The sequence below is a fragment of the Etheostoma spectabile genome, chromosome 21 (assembly GCF_008692095.1).
Source record: "Etheostoma spectabile isolate EspeVRDwgs_2016 chromosome 21, UIUC_Espe_1.0, whole genome shotgun sequence".
NCBI lineage: Eukaryota > Metazoa > Chordata > Actinopteri > Perciformes > Percidae > Etheostoma > Etheostoma spectabile.
This window is the reverse complement of record NC_045753.1, coordinates 10,557,681-10,579,961: the sequence shown is the minus strand read 5'-3', so window position 1 is coordinate 10,579,961 and position 22,281 is coordinate 10,557,681. Positions and strand designations below refer to the sequence as shown.

At 41.7% G+C, this 22,281-nt stretch overlaps 1 protein-coding gene across 3 annotated transcripts in view; it reads right to left on the bottom strand.

Moving 5' to 3' along the window:
- Window positions 1-17,157: 17,157 nt before the first annotated feature.
- Window positions 17,158-22,281, bottom strand: part of gprc5c (G protein-coupled receptor, class C, group 5, member C) — a 7,926-nt gene continuing 2,802 nt past the window's right edge. For 2 of the 3 annotated variants that reach the window (XM_032502768.1, XM_032502767.1), the window contains exons 2-5: window positions 21,836-22,281; window positions 19,838-19,938; window positions 19,513-19,647; window positions 17,158-18,065 (exon numbers count right to left, since the gene is read on the bottom strand). The exon at window positions 21,836-22,281 is cut by the window's right edge. In XM_032502768.1, coding sequence (XP_032358659.1) covers window positions 18,033-18,065; window positions 19,513-19,647; window positions 19,838-19,938; window positions 21,836-22,281 — 715 coding nt within the window. In that variant the 3' untranslated portion in view covers window positions 17,158-18,032. The remainder of the gene's footprint in view (window positions 18,066-19,512; window positions 19,648-19,837; window positions 19,939-21,835) is intronic. The other variant, XM_032502769.1, reaches the window with a different exon arrangement.

Genomic DNA, 22,281 nt, shown 5'->3' with positions numbered 1-22,281 from the left:
ACCGGGCTGCAGTGTAACCCTACGGGGCAAATGTGCATCGTCAAGTTGGTTCCCTAAATGTGCTGTTTTTGCTCCTGAAAAGCTCAGATTAATATTCTAAGTGTCTGACAACATTGTGGAAAGGATCCCTTCAGAGATAGACCTTTTTATAAGATCTTTGAGACCTTTTTGTTTAACCAAAAACAGCTCTGAGGTTGCTAGCACCAAACCCACCAGACAGCAAGTCTGTAAACTATGTGTTTACATCAAGCAAAACTAGAGTTGTGATGGTTGGAAAAGTGGAAAGATTACCCAAAAATGGCTTTTCATAGTTTTATTATGTTTCTTGGACTTTGAATGAAAGGTATTTTACACTTAAAATAAACGTTTATTTACATGGTGTCTGGTGGCATTAGTGAACGCAATTTGCATGGATGTTTTTGTGTTTAAAAAAAAAATCTTGCTCTGTAACAGAAAGGTTGACTTTGTTAGAATCCATTTCCATCATGTTGTCAGACACTTTGCATATTAATCTGACCTTTCAATGGCAAAACAAGAACTATTGTGAAGGTAAATACAAGCTGGACAATCACTCTATTAACTTACATTGTGGTTTATTTGCAAGATTTCTTAATACTGGACCAATGTCAAAGATTGTTGTTCCCATTAGACACAAAAACATAGGAACATAGGGTGCAGGTTGAAAAAAAAAACCAGTAGTTACACTTTAAAACAAAAGCATCTAAATGCCTTCTCCACTACTCCAAATGTATAAATTCCATGTACAGGGATTGGCAATAACACGATGGCAGGCAAACAATACGACATGCAATTTTTATTTTTCACATTGTATCAAAAAGGCGTTGCATTCATGTACGATGTGATTCGATGTAGGTCACGGTTCAGAGGATCTAGCAGCGTTTGGTATCAGCATGTGTAGGTCAGCTCAGAGACTCTCTTAAGTATTCCAGGTATGTGAGCACTGAGGAGGCTAAGGGGGTCAGTTTTCTCCAAGACTGCCACTAGACTTTCCTCGCACACAGACCCCCCCCGCCCCCCCGCCTTGCTGCTGGATTAGGTTCCTCTCAACACCTTTTTCCCTTGGAAATCCTGCAGCGTTGCTGTTCCTCCGGCAGGCGTTTCCTGAGGGGTCCTGCGCTTGCACATTGAGGGGAAGATAGATTAAGTCAGGCACATGACAAATACTTAAAGAAAAAAAATGAGTTCATGGGAGAGAGACTATTTTTTAATACAGTTTGATACTTTTGAAACTTTTCACATGACCCAGTGGCTCCCAAAGTGCGGCCTGAGGACTCCCATGGGTTCTAAGAGACTTCCTGGAGGCCTTGTAAGGATAGGTTTAACACATCAGCTTTAATTTTACTCCATGCAAGTTTGCACAAAGATAAAATTGAATGTATAAAGTTGCCAATTTTGCTAATAGCTTTATTGTATGCTGAATACAGTTAGGCCTGTGTAGTGATGCATGATGTGATAAACAGGTTAGTCCAGACCGAAATGTCTCAACAACTACCAGATAGGTCGCCATTAAATCTGATACACAGATTCATGTTCCCTCCAGATGAACTGTAAGTACTTTGGTGATCCACAGATTTTCCCTCTAGCGCCATCATCAGGCCAACATTTTTATTCCCACAATACTTTGGCTTATGATCAAATACCTGCAAAACTAACGCTGCTACTTTGTGTTTGAATGCCAAGTTCAACGCATTCTCATGAACCGATTCATGTGATATTGCAGGAAAACTTATGCACAGCCGTTTGTATGATATCCCAAGAAATAACAGCGACTGGTGGCCGGTCACCTGATGAGCGGTAAAATGACAGTTGAGTTTAGCGGTCTTTACAGTTAAATTTAGGCAAGAAAAGGTGACCGTCATGGTGGGACGACAGTTAAATTCAGGCACCAAAACCCTGGTCCTGTTTAAGTAGTGATGTAGTCAAATGCATTGTAGTGTGTATACTGTACAGATACAGTATATATTGGCCAGAATCTGCCCTTTTTTTTGGGGGGGGGGGTGATATCATAGTGGGGTCTGGGTGTTTTCCCCTAGGGAAGTTTTGAGCTTCAACGACTTCATTTCCTGTATTCAGATAGATCAAATAGATAGATAGATAGATAGATATTTCAAATTGGGAACACAAAAAATGTGCAACTGCTTAAATAGTATGATAAATATGTAAATAAAACAATTGTGCAGCTAGCACTATATGCAGTGTTGTGGTGTCTCAGAGTCTTGATGCACGTTTATGCACCAATATACAGAGGAAATACCTTTATTTCGTCTATGTGAAGAAGAAAAACACAGATGACAATTCAAAATGTATCCAAACTATAATGGAAAGTATGTTGTTGTTGGGCATTTTTAAATGGATATATGGACATCTCTGGTGCTTTATTAGTGGGTACACTCCGTATACCTGTCATCACATACACTACACCACTGCATTTAGTAGTAGTAGTACTCCTGAGACACAAACACAAGTTTCTGGGGTGAATGTCTTGTGTTTTCCCCTGGACTCAAACTCTGCTCACCCCACTTAAAAGTCCTTAGTTTTATGAAAAGAGATTCTTGATTTTTACAGCTCACCCCGACATAAACAACACTCGGCTTTCTCTGGCTGCAGGCGTTCTGCGTGAGAAGGATTACCTTTATAATCCTGGTGAAACCCTGTGTGTACAAAAGGCTCGACAGCATTTCCAACAACCTGTTGCACATTCTACAACACTGTATATTGGTAGATTTCCCAGAAATGCAATTTAGATAAAAAGAGAATTTTAGAAATGCAACAGTGAAAAAGATATATGTGAGTAAAAAGACACGTTATTGTGTTAGCTAAAACACAGGGCATCACTGCAAAAGTGGATATAATAGAATAGAATAGAATAGAATACACTTTGTTGTACCTAAGTGGAAATTTGTCTTGGGCACGGTGCGACAACGTGTCTTTTCACAGAACAAAACATGCAGAGAAACCATTCTAAAATCAACATGAAATCAACACAGGATCAGCAAACAAAAGCGGTCCATGCTTATGTCTGCGTATGTCTATGATTTCAGATCAGATGCTGAATTCACAAACCTGGAAGGTTCAGCAGATGAGTGCAGAGTCTGGGTTATCTGGACTTCCGTGTGTACCTCAGATACAGTACATAAAGGAGCATATGAAGAAGTTTTTTGGAGCTGCAGCTGTGTCAACAGTCTGGGCAAACAGCTCCCCTCCAGACCTGGAAAACAAGGGAAAAGTGGGAATAAGGGTTTTCTGTTTCACTGATGCAGCAACAGTGTCATCTCTGATAGCCGAGCATCTTTTTTACATTTGTGGATCAGCAGGAAGGATGAGCTCAGCGTGTGACAGGCTGTGTTAAAAAGGTAGCAGGGAGGTGTTTTTGGTACTCAGGTGTCCGTCCTCCACGTCCTCCTGGCTGACTCACAGCACCAGCTTTGTCCCGAGCGCACAAAGAACACACTGTTCATTCACCGCGGGCCGCGAGTGGTCGGCAGCCGCGCAACTGCCCAGAGATGACAAGTCAATGACACTCCTCCATCGGTGGCTTATCCGCCGGAAACAGGTCTGTGTATGTGTCAGGAGGCTGAAACGGGAGACTGGGTCGAATTTACTCAGAAAACAAGGAAAACACAAGAATTCAATGTATACGTTCTTTTTTTCCATTGGATTTACATTTCTGCAGTGATAGGCTTTTAGGCCAAATCCAGCCTGCTCATCAACATAGGTTCCCAATACATTTTGGTCCAACTAGTTTTTGTTGCTCTTTCAATGTTTTGTTGCTTTTTCTGAAGTTTTTGTCACTTTGCAGATGCTTTTTCTGACGTTTTTTTTTTTTTCGGTGCCTTTTCCAACTTTCTTCTCCGATATTTTTGTCGCTTTTTGCGACCTTTTTTAGACCTTTGTTCCAGGATGGCTTAGTTACTTTTTTTTAACGGTATGTTGACCAAACTGTAAGTGACAAGATTTTATAAGACAAGCAATAATATAGTCAAAAATACTGTTATTTGTTAGCCATTCAATTCAATTTCATTAGAGTTATCTCAGGACACTTTCAGATTAATCACAGGTCTAATTTTACAAGCCCAAGACGTCCCCCAAATATCCATGTTGAAATAATTACAGAGTTAGTCAGGATGTTGTAATGTGCTTTTTTTTCAGCAAAGGCTCTGATCACAGGGGCGATCACATCATGACTGATAAAACACAATCAGGAGATGAACGCTGGTGTCAGCGTCATCGTGTCCAAAGGTCTCGGCTTGTGCCCATCCAGACTACAAAGCAACCTCTGAGACGTTAGTTACTTCATCCATGTTTAACTGATAAAACTCTGCCGACAGGCCGTCGGGCCCGGGGCTTTTGCCCACATTAAGTTGTTTGATGGCCTGCACGACTTCTTCTTTTCTAATATCTCCCACTAGTTCTGAGAAGTCCATTCTCTTTTCCAGAGCTGTTCATACTGTTCGTTCGGAGTCATTTTTGCAGACCCACCGTGGCTCCACTCATCTTGTCCGGCACTTGGCGCCGCCCATGACAGTTGTGATTGGTTTAAAGAAATGCCAATAAACCAGAACAGCGCTGTGGAGGAAGGTCTGGCAACGCGAGACTACCCTGAAGATAAGCTTTGGTTAACTATAGAATTGTGAGATACATTTACATTGATTGCGAATAACAATCTTTTTCCAGTTGAAACAAACAAATTGCCACGTTGTCGTCCATCTTAAACCCTTTTTGCATCAGACACCCCTTGGCCGGTGGGTAAAACCTGGATATGAAAATGAAGGCTTCGCCTTCCCCTTTTATCTCCATCTTCTAACCCAACTGTGCAGTGGATCCACTGAGTGTTTACCCTGAGTACAGTTCAGGTCAAGCGGCTGGTAAATCATTCTTTAGATAGCGGGCGAGGTCACAGGAAGCTCTGCGCTGGTTGAGTAACAACATGCAAATGAAGGAGCTTGAACGCATAACGAATGCATTGAATGTATTCTGTCATGTGAGTAAAGATACACTGACCACTCAGTGGCCCTGGATATTAACACCTCAGTCACTGAACACCTACACTGCTCGACCCTTTGAGTGAGGAGCTGTTAATACAACAAGGGGCGGCTTCCACACAAATGTGCAACATGAAATTGGGCAAAGAGAAGCGGAAACCTCGAGGGCCGCGAGTGTGTGTTTTGGCTTCTGATGGGAACTTATTGATGGCTGCAGTGTGTTGGGCCGTGGGAGTGAGGCCTGCGAGGTTTGGATGGGGGGGGGGGGGGGGGGGGGGGGGGTAGGGTGTTATTTTGGAGAGACAGAGGTGCTTTGACTCGGGCTGTGAAGTGCCAGAGCTCTGGGCTCAGGTCTGGCTGCCAACTATGCTGGGCGCGTTTATCACTCGGTGCCTCACCGGGGTAAACAAACGGCAAAATGTAGTCATGGAGAATAATAAAGTACATTTACAGCTCTACTTCAATACTACTTCTGAAGTACATACATTTTAAAGCTGCATTAATCCATATTTTTGTGTTAAAGGTCCCATGTTGTAAAAAGCATTTTTTTAATGAAGCTGGTTGAGGTGCTATATATATATATATATATATATATATATATATATATAATACTGTGAAAGTATCAAAACGCAGAGAAATGCATTGCCTGCATTCAGAAGCTCTGCCTTTAACCCTTTTGTTGTCTTCCCCAAAAAACATTTTTGTGTGTTTTTGTCTATGCTTTGTTCACTTTTTTCAAAAAAATTCTGGCTTTTTCTTGACATTTTTGTGACTTTTCCAATGTTTTGGTCATTATTTCTGATGTGTTTGACGCTTTTTCTAAAGTTCTTGGTATGTTTTTGGCAGTTTTTTCATTGATTTTCTTGCTTTTTCTAAGATTTGTCCCCCCCCCTATATTTTCTGTCATAAAAAAACTTTGAAAATGGGTCAAATTTGATCCGAGGACAACATGAGGGTTAAATCGACACTTGTTGACGCTTTATATCAATGTTTTTAACTTTTTCCTACGTTTTTGTGCCTTTTTTCAATACTTTTGACGCTTTTTTCAAGTTTTGTCACTTTTTTTGACGTTAAACACTATGTGACACTAACTTATTAACTTTTTTGAACATTAAAGAATGTTAACATGTTCGGTACAAAACCCCAATTTAAGTATGAACCTGAAAATGAGCACAATATGCAACCTTTAAATAACAAACCTACAGGGAATTATCACCAAGCTCTGCAGTGCGTTAATTATCACCGCTATTGCCAACCTCATTCCAGATGCAAGAGGCTGTTAACATTAAAAAGCTCTGAGAAATACAGTGTTACCACCTGCTCCACACTCAACACAGTTAGCAACTAGCTGGTCAACATAGCGTAGGAGTTGGTGGAGACCAAAACAGAGCTTATAGCAAAACATTTACAGTACAGAAACAGGACTCTGCTGGTTGTGTAAATAGGTAACTGTGTGTTTATGTGTTCACCAAACAGTATAAAAACAACAAGTGGCCAAAAAAAATCTATAACTGCAGCTTTAACTTAATTTAAGGGTGGTTCTGCAACTAAGGTCACTTTTAACTCTCCCAAATTAAAAAAAAACAATCTACCTTTAGGAATTGTAATTTCAACCATCAGAGTCTGTAAAATATATTAACATTGCATATAATTAGTTATTAACATTTTAATCTGGAAACAGATTTTCTGTTTAAGGTTTTTATCACTTATTCTCACAAAATGTCCTTACCGTAACTTTACAATACCTTATTGTACATTTTGTTTTTAAATTTCTATAACATCAAGGTATTTAAATGAACTTTTAGCAGGCTTTGTGCGTCATTGTTTGGGGTCCGGCTGGCTGTGAGTGTTGGTTTTGTTTTCTATTTTTCAGAGTTTTCCGTCGGCCTGCCCTGTTTTGTCCCTGCTGGGTTTTGTTGTCCCTCCCTCTCCCTCCTGCTGAGGCCAGCTGTCTACACACACCTGAGTCTTATCTATAATCACCTGCTCCCGCCGCTCACACCTGCCCGCCATCTCCAATCAACCACAGCTTATCAACCCCGGCTCACCAACCACTCTCGGCTTGATCGTTGCTCCAGTCATCCTGGTGAAACTCTCACAGGCTGTCCTGGCTCCGCGAGTGTCCTTTCCTCTGTGTTTTATGTGCAACTTACACTGTACATAATGTCTGAAATCATACATATATATATATATATACATCATAAAAATCACTGGGGAGTTTGTGTGTTGTCTTACCAGATGACACTATCTCATAAGACCGTGTAGCCAGCCTCTCTGACTGTACATTATATCCTCCAAGTGCCATTTAAAGATATAAAAAGCTTCGTAGCAGCTTCTTCTCCTGTCATTGTGTTCAGAAAGTTCACAGCCGTTTATTCCCCAGCTAGATAGCACACTGTGTGTGTGTGTGTGTGTGTGTGTGTCACTAACTCATTGGACAAGCCGCTCGGTGTCACGAACACAAGCACTATCAGCAGGATGCAGGCGCTGGCTTCTAGCACCAATTAGCTCTCAGTGAGACGCCCTCACACTCCTGACACTGCTGCTCCAGGAAGCCGTGGTACTGTCCATGTTCCCCTGGTAACGCAGCCTCATCCTCCTCATCCTCACACTCCTGACACTGCTGCTCCAGGAAGCCGTGGTACCGTCCATGTTCCCCTGGTAACGCAGCCTCATCCTCCTCATCCTCACACTCCTGACACTGCTGCTCCAGGAAGCCGTGGTACCGTCCATGTTCCCCTGGTAACGCAGCCTCATCCTCCTCATCCTCACACTCCTGACACTGCTGCTCCAGGAAGCCGTGGTACCGTCCATGTTCCCCTGGTAACGCAGCCTCATCCTCCTCATCCTCACACTCCTGACACTGCTGCTCCAGGAAGCCGTGGTACCGTCCATGTTCCCCTGGTAAGCAGCCTCATCTCCTCATCCTCACACTCCTGACACTGCTGCTCAGAAGCCGTGGTACGTCCATGTTCCCTGGTAATGCAGCCTCATCTCCTCATCCTCACACTCCTGACACTGCTGCTCCAGGAAGCCTGGTACGTCCATGTTCCCCTGGTAACGCAGCTCATCCTCCCTCATCCTCACCATCCTGACACTGCTGCTCCAGGAAGCCTGGTACGTCCATGTTCCCTGGAAACGCACACCGCTCCTCCTCATCCTCACACCCGGACACTGCTGCTCAGGGAAGCGGCGTACCGTCCAGTGTCCCCTGGAACGCAGCCTCATCCTCCTCATCCTCACACTCCTGACACTGCTGCTCCAGGAAGCCGTGGTACCGTCCATGTTCCCCTGGAAACGCAGTCTCATCCTCCCCCGCAAATATCAAACAGCCTGCTGAGGCGTATGGGCTCAGAAGATGTCACAGATCTTAATGTGGTCTGCAGGGTCCTGTTCTATCACATGTTTTTTTATCATGAATGGACAAATGCAGTTCAATTCAGTTTGGTTTATAGTGTCCAATCATAACAGAAGAATCTCAGGACACTTCACAGATATATCATTTACAGAGACCCAACAATTCCCGCCAAGAGCAAGCATTTGGAGTGAAAATCTTCCTTTTTTTAAGCAGAAACCTTGGATGTAAAAGAGAGAGAAAGACAGATAACGTTAAAACACAGATACATTATAGTACCTATTTACAATAAATACAGTATAATGGAATGACAAGGTGAATGGTGGCAATTACAGCAACAGAAAAGACACAAAATAAAAATAATAGTAGTAGCAGTTGATGCATTGAGCAGGACCACAGCAGTGGTTGCAACCACAATCCAGGTGCCACCGCAATCCAAGGAAATTTGCGATGCTAGAAAGCACAAGGACTCTGGAAAGAAGATAAGCAACATGTGACATGAATTAATGGGCAGAGCCAACCGGAATCTGTTTTACAGTTTTTAAAGGTAATCCAAGATGAAGCATATGGCTTTTTTTTTGCTTGGGTGGAGATGTGTCAACATTCTGAGTTTTACCTTATATTTGTTTCAAAATGGATGTCCGCAGATCATCCGCTGACTTTCATTTATGAAGACATGTTCAAAGGAAACCTGTTATTTGCAACCCTTAACCCTTGTGTTGTCCTCCCGAGTCAAAAACAGACAAAAATTGGACATTTTCCTTTTCACTAACACCACCTTAACTACCACTAGTTTTACACTACTGTTTGGAATTCACGGTCAATAACAGTCATTTATATCAAATTATACCTAATCTTTTAGTTAAAATAGCTGAAATTCTAAATTAACTTGACTAATAAGATCAAAGGAACGTACAGATGAGTTTAGTCAGGAATGAAAGTGATCAATTGTATTTGTAAAGAGCGTCGAATGTCAGACGCCACCCACCAAGAGACTGGGTCTGTCCCAGGTTTCTTCCTAAAGGAGTTTTTCCTGCACTGTTGCTTGCTCTGGAGGGAACTACTAGACCTGTTAGGTCCTTGTAAATTATAGAGAGTGGTCTAGACCTGCTCTATCTGTAAATTATAGAGCGGTCTAGACCTGTTCTATCTGTAAATTATAGAGTGGTCTAGACCTGCTCTATCTGTAAATTATAGAGAGGTCTAGACCTGCTCTATCTGTAAATTATAGAGTGGTCTAGACCTGCTCTATCTGTAAATTATAGAGAGGTCTAGACCTGCTCTATCTGTAAATTATAGAGTGGTCTAGACCTGCTCTATCTGTAAATTATAGAGTGGTCTAGACCTGCTGTATCTGTAAATTATACAGTGGTCTAGACCTGCTCTATCTGCAAATTATAGAGTGGTCTAGACCTGCTCTATCTGAAAATTATAGAGAGGTCTAGACCTGCTCTATCTGTAAATTATAGAGTGGTCTAGACCTGCTCTATCTGTAAAGTGTCTCGAGATACTTTATTATGAATTGATATTATAAATAAAATTTAATTGAATTGAACCAGGCCTTAGGATAAGAATAGCACGCCCCCTTTTCACCCTGCAAACCTCACCTAGCGTATCAGTCCCGTAGCTGTCGCCCTCTGGATAATAAACTGAGGTCGGAGCTTTTGTAACTCAACATTATCACAGAAGGAGCGAGATCCTTCCGCTGGACATAAAAGGTGAAAAAGACAAAGCATATTGTTGCATATTCAATTTATCTTCAAGTGTCTTATCTGGCCCGCAGCAGTATTGCAGTTTTGCTTTGTCCATCATGTAAAAGTGAGAATCTCGGATAAAAACAGCACGCAGGGCCTGCTGAGCCTGGAAAAGACCTGGGGGGTTCCTTCAGGAGACCTGGAGGTTATCAGAACCCAGCAGTCGGATCGCTAATAAATCACAGGCCCACCTCTTGACAACAGCAGTGTTACCACGGCAGCCAGCAGCCCGAGCCAGTTCACTTCAGACACATGAATGGGGGAGGGGGAGTCCAGATCTGTGTGTGTGTGTGTGTGTGTGTGTGTGTGTGTGTGTGTGTGTGTGTGTTTGTATAATCAGAGGGATCCATGTCAAAGGATTACAAAAAGTCTGACAAGATTTCATAATGTTGTTGGCAATTGAGATACACTTTATTATCTTTATTGATCCCCTATGGGGAAATTTCAATCTACACTCTGTTGTTGTTACACACTACACACACGCCTGGAATACACACACACACACACACACACACACACACACACGCTCAGGTCCTATACATGCACTAATAGAGTGGGGGGGGGCTGCCAGTGCTGGGCCAGCACCCTGAGCAGCTAAGGGGGGGGGGGTTCAGTGCCTTGCTCGAGAACACCTTGGCAGTGCCCAGGAGGTGAAGTCCACCACCAGACTTTGGTCCGTACGGGGACTTGATCCAGCGACCCTCCGGTTCCCAACTCAACTCCCTCTCAGACTGAGCCACTGCCACCCCAAATTATAGAATTATAGAAATCATATTTTATAGATAACCTATAATGATATTAAAGTGACCCTTAAACACGTCAAATAAAATTACCTTCTGATGGAGAAGGACGCGCCGGAGCGTCCAAGAGATGTTTTATACACCATCACTCTTACTCAAGACATTTATTATACATTAATGTACTACTTTATTCATATATCACAATACGTTTGTGAACCTTAGACATTTCTAAACTAATTTCCGGCACCAAAACAATGTTTTAAGAGATTGTGAGGAATTTTAAAAATCAAACTTCAACTTTTCAGCTTCAGGGCCAAATTATGTCTTTACTCATTGTTCTAGGACAAATGGCGGCGTCACTACAGGGAAAGCTGAGTGTGTTATTAACATTTTGATATGCAACACATGGGGATTAGGTCATATGGAAATACCTTAAAAGAAGAATTTAAGAAGATGTGGAAAAATCAAGAAAATACCCTTGAACCTCGGAGGGTTAAATAAATTATTCATTCAATCATATGATGTTACATTTTAAGCAAAGGAGCTTCTAGACCATTTAAATGGAGGGGCCAGGCCGGGGCCACATGCCATTTTAGGGGTAACAATTATATTAATATTTATAATATTAATATATGATATAATTAAGTGTTAAATAACATCAATCCTCCAAAGATTTGGTTCTACAAAAGACTAACAATACACATATAACAGTAAACACAGAAATACTCATTCACTGTTAATCTACCTTTTATTTATGATTACACATTAATAATATCTCTTCTCTGGGGATAAATGTGGGGTTAAAAACACGTGAAAATATTTCCCACAGTAAGGCACCGCCTCTGATTTTAAGAAAATGATTATTCCAAAAAAGGATGTTATTACTTCAAATAGGATGTTATCTGACTCAGCAAAAGGTTGTTTTCACTTTGCCCCTATTTATTTCTGTCCGTCTTTTTTTTTTTATCTATCAAGAGATCTGTTTCTCTTTTCTTCTTTCTTTTGATTTGTCTTCCTGTGTGTGAGTGTGTGTGTGTGTGTGTGTGTGAGTGTGTGTGTGTGTGTGTGTGTGTGTGTGTGTGTGTGTGTGTGTGTGTGTGTGTGTGTGTGTGTGTGTGTGTGTGTGTGTGTGTGTGTGTACTCTGTGCTCTGTCCAGGTTTCTGGGACACAGCGGAGGTTAAGTGGTCACAGCTTCGGGGCTCCTTGAAGTTCCTCCCTGTACTCTCTGATCCACGTTTACACTCTGCCCGAAACACTTGTGTTTATTTAACATTATACTTTATGTATGTTATACTTGACTTTTTATTTACCTTATATTTTAACTCTCTCTCTCTCCGTATTTGTGGTTCTCCTTGTGTTACTTTTACCTTCTTGTTATACATAATATCTTGCATGTTCACCCATGGATCTCTGTTGCTCTATTTAACCCTTGTGTTGTCCACCCGGGTCAAAAAGGGACAGAAATTTGACATTTTTGTCCCTTTTTCAGACTTTTACTACCTTACTGCCTCTAGTTTTACAGTACATTGTACCTAAAATTTGAGTTAAAAAAGCAGAAATTATGAATTATTTTGACTAACAGTTAAGATCAGAGCAGCGTAAAGGTGAGTTTAGTAAAGAATGAAAGTGATCAGTTGTATTTGAAAATAGTGTTGTATACAATTCATTCTATTTTATTTGGTAATTTGGTTAAAAAGAAACCCATATTTCAGATGTAGACATTTTTTAAAGGGGTCAAATTTGACCCAAGGACAACAGGTGGGTTAAAGGGAAGCAGGATAGCTTTGCCCCCCCCTCCCCCTTTCCTGCTCTCAGTCTTTATGCCAAACTAAGCTAACCACCTTCTGGGTTCAACTCTGTACCAATCGCACGGACAGGATACAACTTTATTACAGAGAAACACAGATTGTTCCACTGCATTAATCGTCCTCACAGCGTTGGTGGCTGGCACGGGGTTCAGTGAAAAGCTGCACTGCAGCGCCTTCCTCTCCAGGAGATTCTGAAGATAGTTTATCCAAAGGAACCAGATAACTGAAACCATGATCAATTCTTTCCATCCCTCTGGCGACCTTGATGAATCCGACCCTCTGATGTCCGTGGGCTTGGATCGATACGTGTTCGCACGAGTTGATGAGCATGATTGAATTTGTGTGCCTGCTGTTGTTCCTCTCACGAACACTGGCCTTCCAACTTGTATCCAAACAGCAGTCATAATGTAAGGGGAATAAATATAATGGTTGGCCGACAGGATAAGGACATATGATGTACTAGTAGGGGTGTCACGATTCCCATTTTTAATCGAAAATGGATCAAAATAAGCTTTTCTACAATTTCTACAATCAAAATCAGAAGCCCTTCCCCTGGCATGTTTCTCTCTCCACCCTCGCCTACCTGCGCACATCCAAAGAAAAACACAAACAGACACAGCGTAGCTTCCCGCCTGGTAGCATGCAGCTAAAGACACAGGGTGACGTGAGCTTATCGGTAGCCCGCAGCTGCACTTTTCCAGAAAAGAACTGGAAAATCCTCCCGCTTCCCTCAAGTTACCGGTGTGGCAACAGTTTGCCTTCCTCAAGAGTGAGTCATGGAAACAAACAAAGGCACAGCTTGTGGGCTCCGATGGGACTCCATGGTGCGTTCAGGTACACCTTGTTAAACTAGTGGTCCACTTAACTGCACCTTGTCAACTCATTAATGTTGTACAGTACCCTTCTGCCATTTAGTGGCCCTCATTGTGGCAACAAAAATATATGAAAAAATTGCAAAATAAGCAATGAGCAAAGTAAAAGTCAATGTGTATCAACCAATGTGTTGTAGTCAAGACCACCTAAACCGAACCAAGTCATCACCAAGACCAGATCGTATCGAGACCAAGTCAAGACCAAGACTTTGAGGGGTTGAGACCGAGTCAGGACCAGACCAGTGCCAGACAGCCAGACCGTCTTCTCCTGTCTCACACATTCACTTTTTTGGGAGAAGTGTGTTAAGGGGGGGCGGGGAGAGGGGGTCTACAGTAACACATTTAAAATGAGAAATGAGTCAAGTTGTTGGCTGCATTTGAAGCAGGCAGTTTTACATCCAATCCCAGTAAAGATGTTAACACATAAATCAGACAATGCACAGGCTGTTTAGTGATATCTATGCAGTCCTTTTTATTCAAATCTAGAGCACATTGCTGTTATGATGGAGGATATGCACTATATTTGTATTTGTAATCTTTTGCATGTTTGTGTGCTGCTGTGCGTCCCTGTGTGTGTGTGTGTGTGTGTGTGTGTGTGTGTGTGTAACAAGCATAGTGTGCACGAGCTGTGCACGAGCCCAGGCCTATTTTACTATTGCGCTGTTAAAATAACAATGAAATCCTGCGTTATTGACTTTAGGGGTTTTTGTCGGTCAATGGCGAGATCACTTCCCGCTGCATCAAGATAGCAAAACGCCCAGAATGCACCTGAACAACCTCCCTGTAAGACCGGCCCGCCCATGGGTGCAAAGATGGACGCAGGTGCATTTGCTACTTAAATGACGTGGGTGCAGGATGGTCTTAAAATAGCATTTGCGTCAGGCTTTGTGCCGCGCTGCACAGGGCCCCAGATAGGGCCCCAAGACCGATCTCCATACTGCAACACTGGCAGCAACAGACTTCACTGGTTTTGTCTGCAGTTTCTTTCGTCTGGGTTTGCCTGTTTCATAAACGCAGATCTTCTCTTCATTAAACCTTTTAGAGTGTGTTTAGTCCTGAGTCAAGGCGTCCTTCGAGGTCCTGATCAAATGCTCGCCAGTCCATCCAGACAACATACTTCCTGTCACGCCGTCCTGCCCTCGTCACCTCATGTGTACATGACATTTTGATTAAAAAACACACTATCCATAACATCACAAGTGAATATTTATTTGCTGTATATTAAAGACAAATCACATAACGTCTGTGGTCAAAACATGCGAATACATTAAAACTAAATGTAGAAACAGCTGGAGTCTCGTCCTGTTTGTGGGATTATTCCCAGCCAGACAATCCGTTTTCTCTTCAAGCATCTTTCGTTTGTCTTTCTAAAAGTTGAAACATGACAATAGTGTTTTCTTTCCATGAATAAACAACACTGTGTTTTTAAATTCCTTTCTTCACATTCTCATGAATGGGTTTGCGTGTAATTATGAAAACTTATGCAAAACATCTAACATGATGTCTTACGAAATTGCAGTGACCATTCATACAGTTATTAAATACATACAAATTACAGTGCCTACAGTACTTTTTATAGCTATATGTACGCATGGTTAATGACAACGACCTGCAACCTGTTTTCTCCATGTCTTTGGTTTAGACTGTGCAGGTAAACAAAGCTCTGGCTCAGAGAAGCCAAAGCTCTGAGATAATTGAGACTAAATGATGAAAAATGACAGATTAATCACTAATAAATATGGTAGTAAGATTCCCCCTTTAAGTTAGGGACTGTACACATATGTATTTACATTCATACATTCATACAATGGACTCCGTAGTGAAGAGTAAATGATTTCGCACACTCGATTGAACATTTGTGCCCACTGTTTTCTTCATACATATATCTTTGGTTTGGCTCAGAGAAGCCAAAGATCTGAGATTTGTGAGAACAATTGATGAAAAATGACAAATCGTTAAATAAAATTGTAGTTTTCTGTCTGCTCAATTCATGATGGTAATAAGCTTTGACTTAGGGACCATAGATTTGCACACTACAACTCCCACAAGGCTTTGATGGAGCTTCTGTAGCTAAAGCTGTGTTTGAAACTGTTCCCTCATTCACTTCCTCACTATTCCCTATGCAGTGTTTTTTTAAATATTGAAATATATAGGGAATGACCAAACGAGATTTCGGACACTCACTGAAAACACGTCACGTGTGACTTGCGTCAGGAGATGCTCCGGTGATGTGTGTGACGGAGGCGTGCTACGCCCAACATCATGCATTCAAACCGAACCTGAAATACTTCTAATACGTCCCTGAAAGACATGTAATGTAGTACTATATACAGTATGTTACATGTTACATTTACACTGATCAGAAACAAAAGCCCACTCCATTTTTCCTTTTCAGTTTTCACAGCGATTTCTGCTTTCTCTACTTCTTGGGGAAAACCCAGCTGCGATGCATTGTGGGTTATGGGAAAAAGATGTAGGGTATATCCATAGACAGTTAAAGAAATCGACCAACCGATCCCGTTGCTCTGGACGGAGTCCAGTGAAGTCTGTTAGAAGCTCTTTCCCGGTGATGCTGAGCGTTACTGTGCAGCCTCCAACTGAGCTGGAAGACGTAGCTGTGACGTGAACAACCTGTCTGAAAGCTGTAAGTCTTCTGGTAGCTGTGCAAGAGAAATCTCAATCATTCCCAATCAGCAGAGATGGAGAGGTAGGTCTATGTTAGGAGATAATATAGGCACAGTCTAATTACTGCTAACTAACATGCTAGTTAACATTAACATAGACACAGGCTAATTACTGCTAACTAACATGCTAGTTAACATTAACATAGACACAGGCTAATTACTGCTAACTAACATGCTAGTTAACATTAACATAGGCACAGGCTAATTACTGCTAACTAACATGCTAGTTAACATTAACATAGACACAGGCTAATTACTGCTAACTAACATGCTAGTTTAAATTAACATAGACACAGGCTAATTACTGCTAACTAACATGCTAGTTAATATTTACATAGGCACAGGCTAATTACTGCTAACATGCTAGTTAACAATAACATAGTCAGAGGCTAATTACTGCTAACTAACATGCTAGTTAACATTAGTAATCAAACCTAAACAGCTAATGGAAGTCAAAACTGTGTGTGAGCTTCTTCTGACAATATGATGATTTTTTCATAACCAATTGCTTGGTTATGACACAATCGTTAGCCTATCTTTACAAAAATGTGAGCTCAAGGTAATGGAGCCTTTTATACATTGTCATGTTTCTTAAGAAATAAACAACGGACAAATACAGTTTGTCCATTTCGGCAAAATGAATGGCAGTCAATGGAATGCTAACGGCGGGTGAGTGCTTGGTAGCATTGAAATAGCGCCATAGGAGCTACGCTTTGTGGAGGTTGGCTTACCCCCTTGGGTGCGTTGCATTCTGGGTATTTTATAATGACTATATAGTGAAGGAAATTAACCGCAGAGAATTTGAAAAACACTACAAAATGGCGAACACACCATGTACGGTAGTGCACTGTTTCCGTGATAGGGAACGGGTTATAACACAGCTAAAGACTTGTTTAAAATTTAACTTAAAATGACAAGATTCTCAAATTGTACGGCCAGGTAAAGCAGTAGATACATATTTATTTAGGAATATATGGACACAAAAGCATCACATAGTTTCATGTCTTTTTAGGAAGAATGATGAAAGAAACCTGTGAGAAATGACAGAGTAAAACAAGCCAATCACGCGCGTGATTTCAGCTCTGTGTTCTCGTGGTTGTTTGATTGACTGAAATGAGATAAAATAATTAAATAGTACACACTGGTGCTATAAATAGAATTAAATATGCATATTCACACAATGCTTCCATGCAGTGTAGAACTGTTGACACATTAACAACATATATTTACATTAAATCAATTTTGCTCAATTTTACGTGTTAACTTTGTGGTTATAAACACTTTTCACAAACCAGGCACAAAAGTGTGTATTGACTCCTATAATTAGACTTGTGCATAATATTTTTTGTGTGTGGAAGTGAATGCAACCCTTCTAATAATGTTTTTTTATTCAAGTGTTCAGTGTAACGGCTATAACAGGTTGTCTATGGTGTGTGTAGGGGGAAAATGTGGTGCATTTGTTATATGTGCGCTGTTAGCTCGTCCGTCACTCTTCATCTGTGTGACTGGCTCCAGCAGAGAGTTCACAGTCCGCAAAAAAGTCTTTGTTGTGCAGCAAATCCCCTCGCTTTGACTTCCAAATGAAGCTCTACACCATCTGACACCCAGCAGGACATTGGTAACAAACAGTCAATAGAAAGGTTTAGCTGTTTTCCATCAGTGGGCGATGACCCGGCGTTCACCTCCACATGTCTGGGCTGAAGGATTCCTCTTAGAACCAGCTTAGGGAACCATGGAGAACAGCAAACATACAGTCAGCAGGTGCAAAGGAATTCAGAGTTATCTTGACGGGTGGTGACGAGTGTCGTAGCATTTTCACCACTGGACCGTCCTATGCGGGCCGTTCCCCTGCAGACCAAGAGAGACGGTAGAGTTGTTGATTAAACAGCATTTTAAATGAGAACTCCACTGAGAACATGTTTACAGTATCAACTAGGACGGTGGCTCTGAAAGACGCGCTCAGTCATGAAGGACAGCAGACAGTACAGTAGATTCAAAAGGTCACCCAGAGCAAGTCTGCTTCCTAGTACACTGTATTGACTTATTTTTCTGAAAAATATGTTATGTTGTTGTTGTCTTTTGTTGTGTTTTCATATTATCTACAGTACTTTTTGCTTGCAAACATAGTAGATAGAGTTATCAATTTAAGTATTTCTCATGAAGGGAATGGAGGGTTTCAGACACTAGTTTGGTGGGGGGGGGGGGAAGAAATATCCATGTGTATTCCTGCTATATGTTTGACTGATTCTTTTAAGAAAAATATCGCTAGATGTGTCTTTGTTCCTAGTGTTGTTACCTGTTGTCAGTTGCAGTTCACAGTTGCAAATGTATTTGCATCTTGTGGGAGATTACAGAGCTAACTCTGCTACCAACAAATTTGGTAAACACAGGCTATTTTACATAGGGTTGTGGATGGCTTAAAACATATAGTTGCAATTAGTTAACTGTACAATACTTTTGAACATACTTTTTATCATAAGTTGTCAATGGTCAAGTGGTATTTGAGATACTGTGATTGTTTTTTTCAAACTACAAACCAGCCCAAGGCCCAAATCACAAAGCTAGCGTGCGTTAGTCGTGCGTCATAGAAATTACTGGCAATAAAAGGAATTTTTGTTAACTCGTTAGTTTCCATAATTTTGACAGCCCTACCATGTATACATTTGACAAATACTAAGAACATACCTGGAAAACGGAGGAATAATCTACGTCTAAATAGCTTCTATAAGAACCTTTGTCTTATTGACATAAACTGTAACGGCTGTGAATCCAAACTGACTACAGGTCCCGTCCATGAATCAGGGAACTACAAACTTTCTACAGCCACCCTAAATTCCTAGTGGTATCCTACTTAAAACACACAGTAGGTTTTCATTGAAGTATTTCTTTAAAAATTATATATATAAACATGGAAAAGACTAGACTGCCATAAGAGCGGAAAGAGACAAATCAAAGTTGACCCTTATCACCAACATAGTCCTGCATTGTAGTAAAAACCAGATGAAAGAAGTACAGTGTGCACTGAGTACAATGAGCAAGCGAGGCAAAAAGACAAGAGGCCTTGAAAGAGAGTGAGCTCCACATTGTAAGAAAAAAACAGAAACCCAGACAAAGAAGTGATTCATGGTCAACCTGTAGAAGAAGTTACTATGGATACCGCAGGTGCTGAGGGGTTGATAGGCGCAGAGGCGGGAGAAGAGAAAAGCAAGTTTGCGAGTTGATTAGGAGAAACAAGGAGAGCTGTGGAGCAAAGAGGCGTGGGGGGAGAGGAGGGGGAGTTCAGGACACGACCTACGCTATTTCCGTTTGTCTGTGTGTGTGTGGTGTTCCCGTTGTCGGTGTGTGCCGAGGGTGTGCTGCTCCCGCTGTTGGCTGCAGAGTGGGTGGAAGCTCTGGGAATGACTGTGGTATAGGATACGTCCGGAGGGTGCTGCATGAAGTGATAATAACATGGGCCCATGACAAAAAACACTCAATAATCCGATAAATGAGGTGAAGGGGTGGTATATGTGACCACCTCTTCCACCAAAGGGACAACAAAAGAGTACATGTGGACCAGCTAAGATCATGCCATATTCAGGTGTGTCTGTGTACACAAATACACTCGGGTGTATACTCACATTTCCCACTCCTTTGCTGATTATGGCCAGCTCAGTGGGCTGGTAGACTGAACTCCGCAGCTGACCGGTGTAGCCGCTGTATGGAGACACCGGCTTGGACCCTGTAATGGACAGACAGAGACAACACAACAGCATGCTGTTATCTTAAACAAGCCCTTTGAGTGATATTTTTAGGGCCTTTTAAGTGCTATCATTCCCAGGCAACCATCTCTTAAATCTTTATTTCACAATCACTGAAGATAAGCAGCCCTTCATCAACCAAACGAGACCCCGAGGCTGCTCTGTCCTTTATCTGTCCTCTGGGATTTCAGGGATGTATCCTGGAGAAACTACCAGTAGAAAGGGATGTGAGACATGCCTGATCCGAGCGTCAAATAATTTTCCCATCGGATGAAACTGTTGCCACACCTCAGTTTCCGTGGAAACAATGCAAACAAGAAGTGTGATGTTGCTGGTGGGAGTCGGAGTGGCAGTGTTTACATGTGGGATAGGGAGCCTAGACACTGATTAACAGGAGTGTTTCAGAGAACTCATTACCTGAGTGAAACTCTGGGGAAAGCAATGTGACCAGAAGGTTGGTCGGCTTTTTCTGTCCCGGGGCTGGTGACACGTAGTGTTGGCTTTTTAGTCATACCTCACAGTATGAGGAAAGAAGTAAACTATCTAGGGAGTTAACTGGGGAGTTAATGACTAAGGCTGAAGTCAAATTCTATATCAAAAACTCAGATCTGATCATTATGATATCACACAACAGCTGTGCGAACGGCATTTAGGGTTCATCGAGAATTAAAAACAGAATAATCTGAATTTATAAACCATATTGTTTTATGCAATAACTCTTTAGATTATTTCTAAGTAAAGTGTTCACTGGCCAGCAAGGCTGTTTATCAGAGTTCCTAAAATATAGGGCAGCAACTAACAATTATTCATGATTTTATCGATTAATCAAGTAGTTGTTTGGTGACGTCCTCAAATGTCTCGTTTTGTCCACAACTCAAAGATATTCAGTTTTCTGTCACAGAAGAGAGAAGAGACTAGAACATATTCACATTTAACAAGCTAATTAATTGCCAAAATAGTTGCCGATTAACTTAATAGTTGACAACTAATCAATTAATCGATTCATCTTTGAAGATTTCACTGTATAACAGACATATTTATGGCATTTTTAATGCCAAAGATGAATCAATAACTCTGTAATAATAATTCCAGATGTTAGAAAGATGTTGTGGGCTCCTAAAGAATGGAAATAATCCAACATAAGTAGTTGCTTTCCACGTCTAAACCACAGTGACACAAGCAGATCAAGCTCATCCTCTATGATTTTCCACTCCACAAGCAGCCTGACGTTCAGCAGTGAGCTGCGAGGCGACAGACTTTAGAGCTTTGGGGAGTTTTTACTGCATCAGCTCGGGACTTGATCAGCAGCATATCACATTCTGTGGGGTCAGCATGTAGATGCAAAACAACCTTTTTGGGGCATTATGCAAATTAATCGGTTTGTTGGGACGTTTTTGTAGTCTTGACATTTCAATCATCATGCTTCTGTAAAAGGTGGTTCATTATATTCTGTGATATTCTAATGCACTGCCAATGAAAGGACAAAGGACGGAGTGTACAATGTTACCAGACCTTCCCCCGACATACCGTGGGTCCAAAATGTGTCTTTGATTAACAAATCTAGAGTTACAAACTGTGACATCCCCCCGCCGTGTCAACTGACTGTTAGTATAGGTGGTGTCATTTTCTTGAGTCTGTGGCAGGTAAATTAGCTTTCAAAGCTAACGCTAGTGAAAGTGTTGACATAAGAAAGCATCAAACATATATTTCTGATGAAGGAAATGAGAGTATACAGTGTCCTGTAAATCATTGGCCCAGTTAAATAAGTGCTGTTAAATTGTATGTACAGGAGCAGTTGTCAACCCGGAAGTCATTGTAAACATACATTGCGATTGGGTCTATAAAGATGAAATAAACACCATGTGATGCTGACTGTACCTTGGTTGGTCTCATCCATAGAGAAAGCCTTATTTTCCATGAAGATGTTCTGGGAGCTCTGCTCCTTTAGGATCGTCTCATAGCCGACTCCTCGGCTCGGGTACATATCTTGCCCGGGGCTTTGCTGGCTTCCATCGCCTCTGGTCAAACTGCAGATGTCAGGGATGGTGTAGAGGATTAGGAACACCCATGCGTTCGCCACCAAAGCGATGGCCAAGGTGGGATCATCCCATGTGGGGCCCCCTCTCCTCTCGTTCCCGTAGACGTACATGACGATCCACGCCACCCAAATGCCCACAGAGAGCAAGCTGGTTAGAAGGATGAAGGCGCCGTCCTTCTTCCACTTATTGTGTTTTCCTGCCATGATGGTCAGACTCGCCACCACCACAGCGAGGATCAGGGTCATCACGTAGATCAGCGCCATGACAAAGTCCTCGTTGGCGATG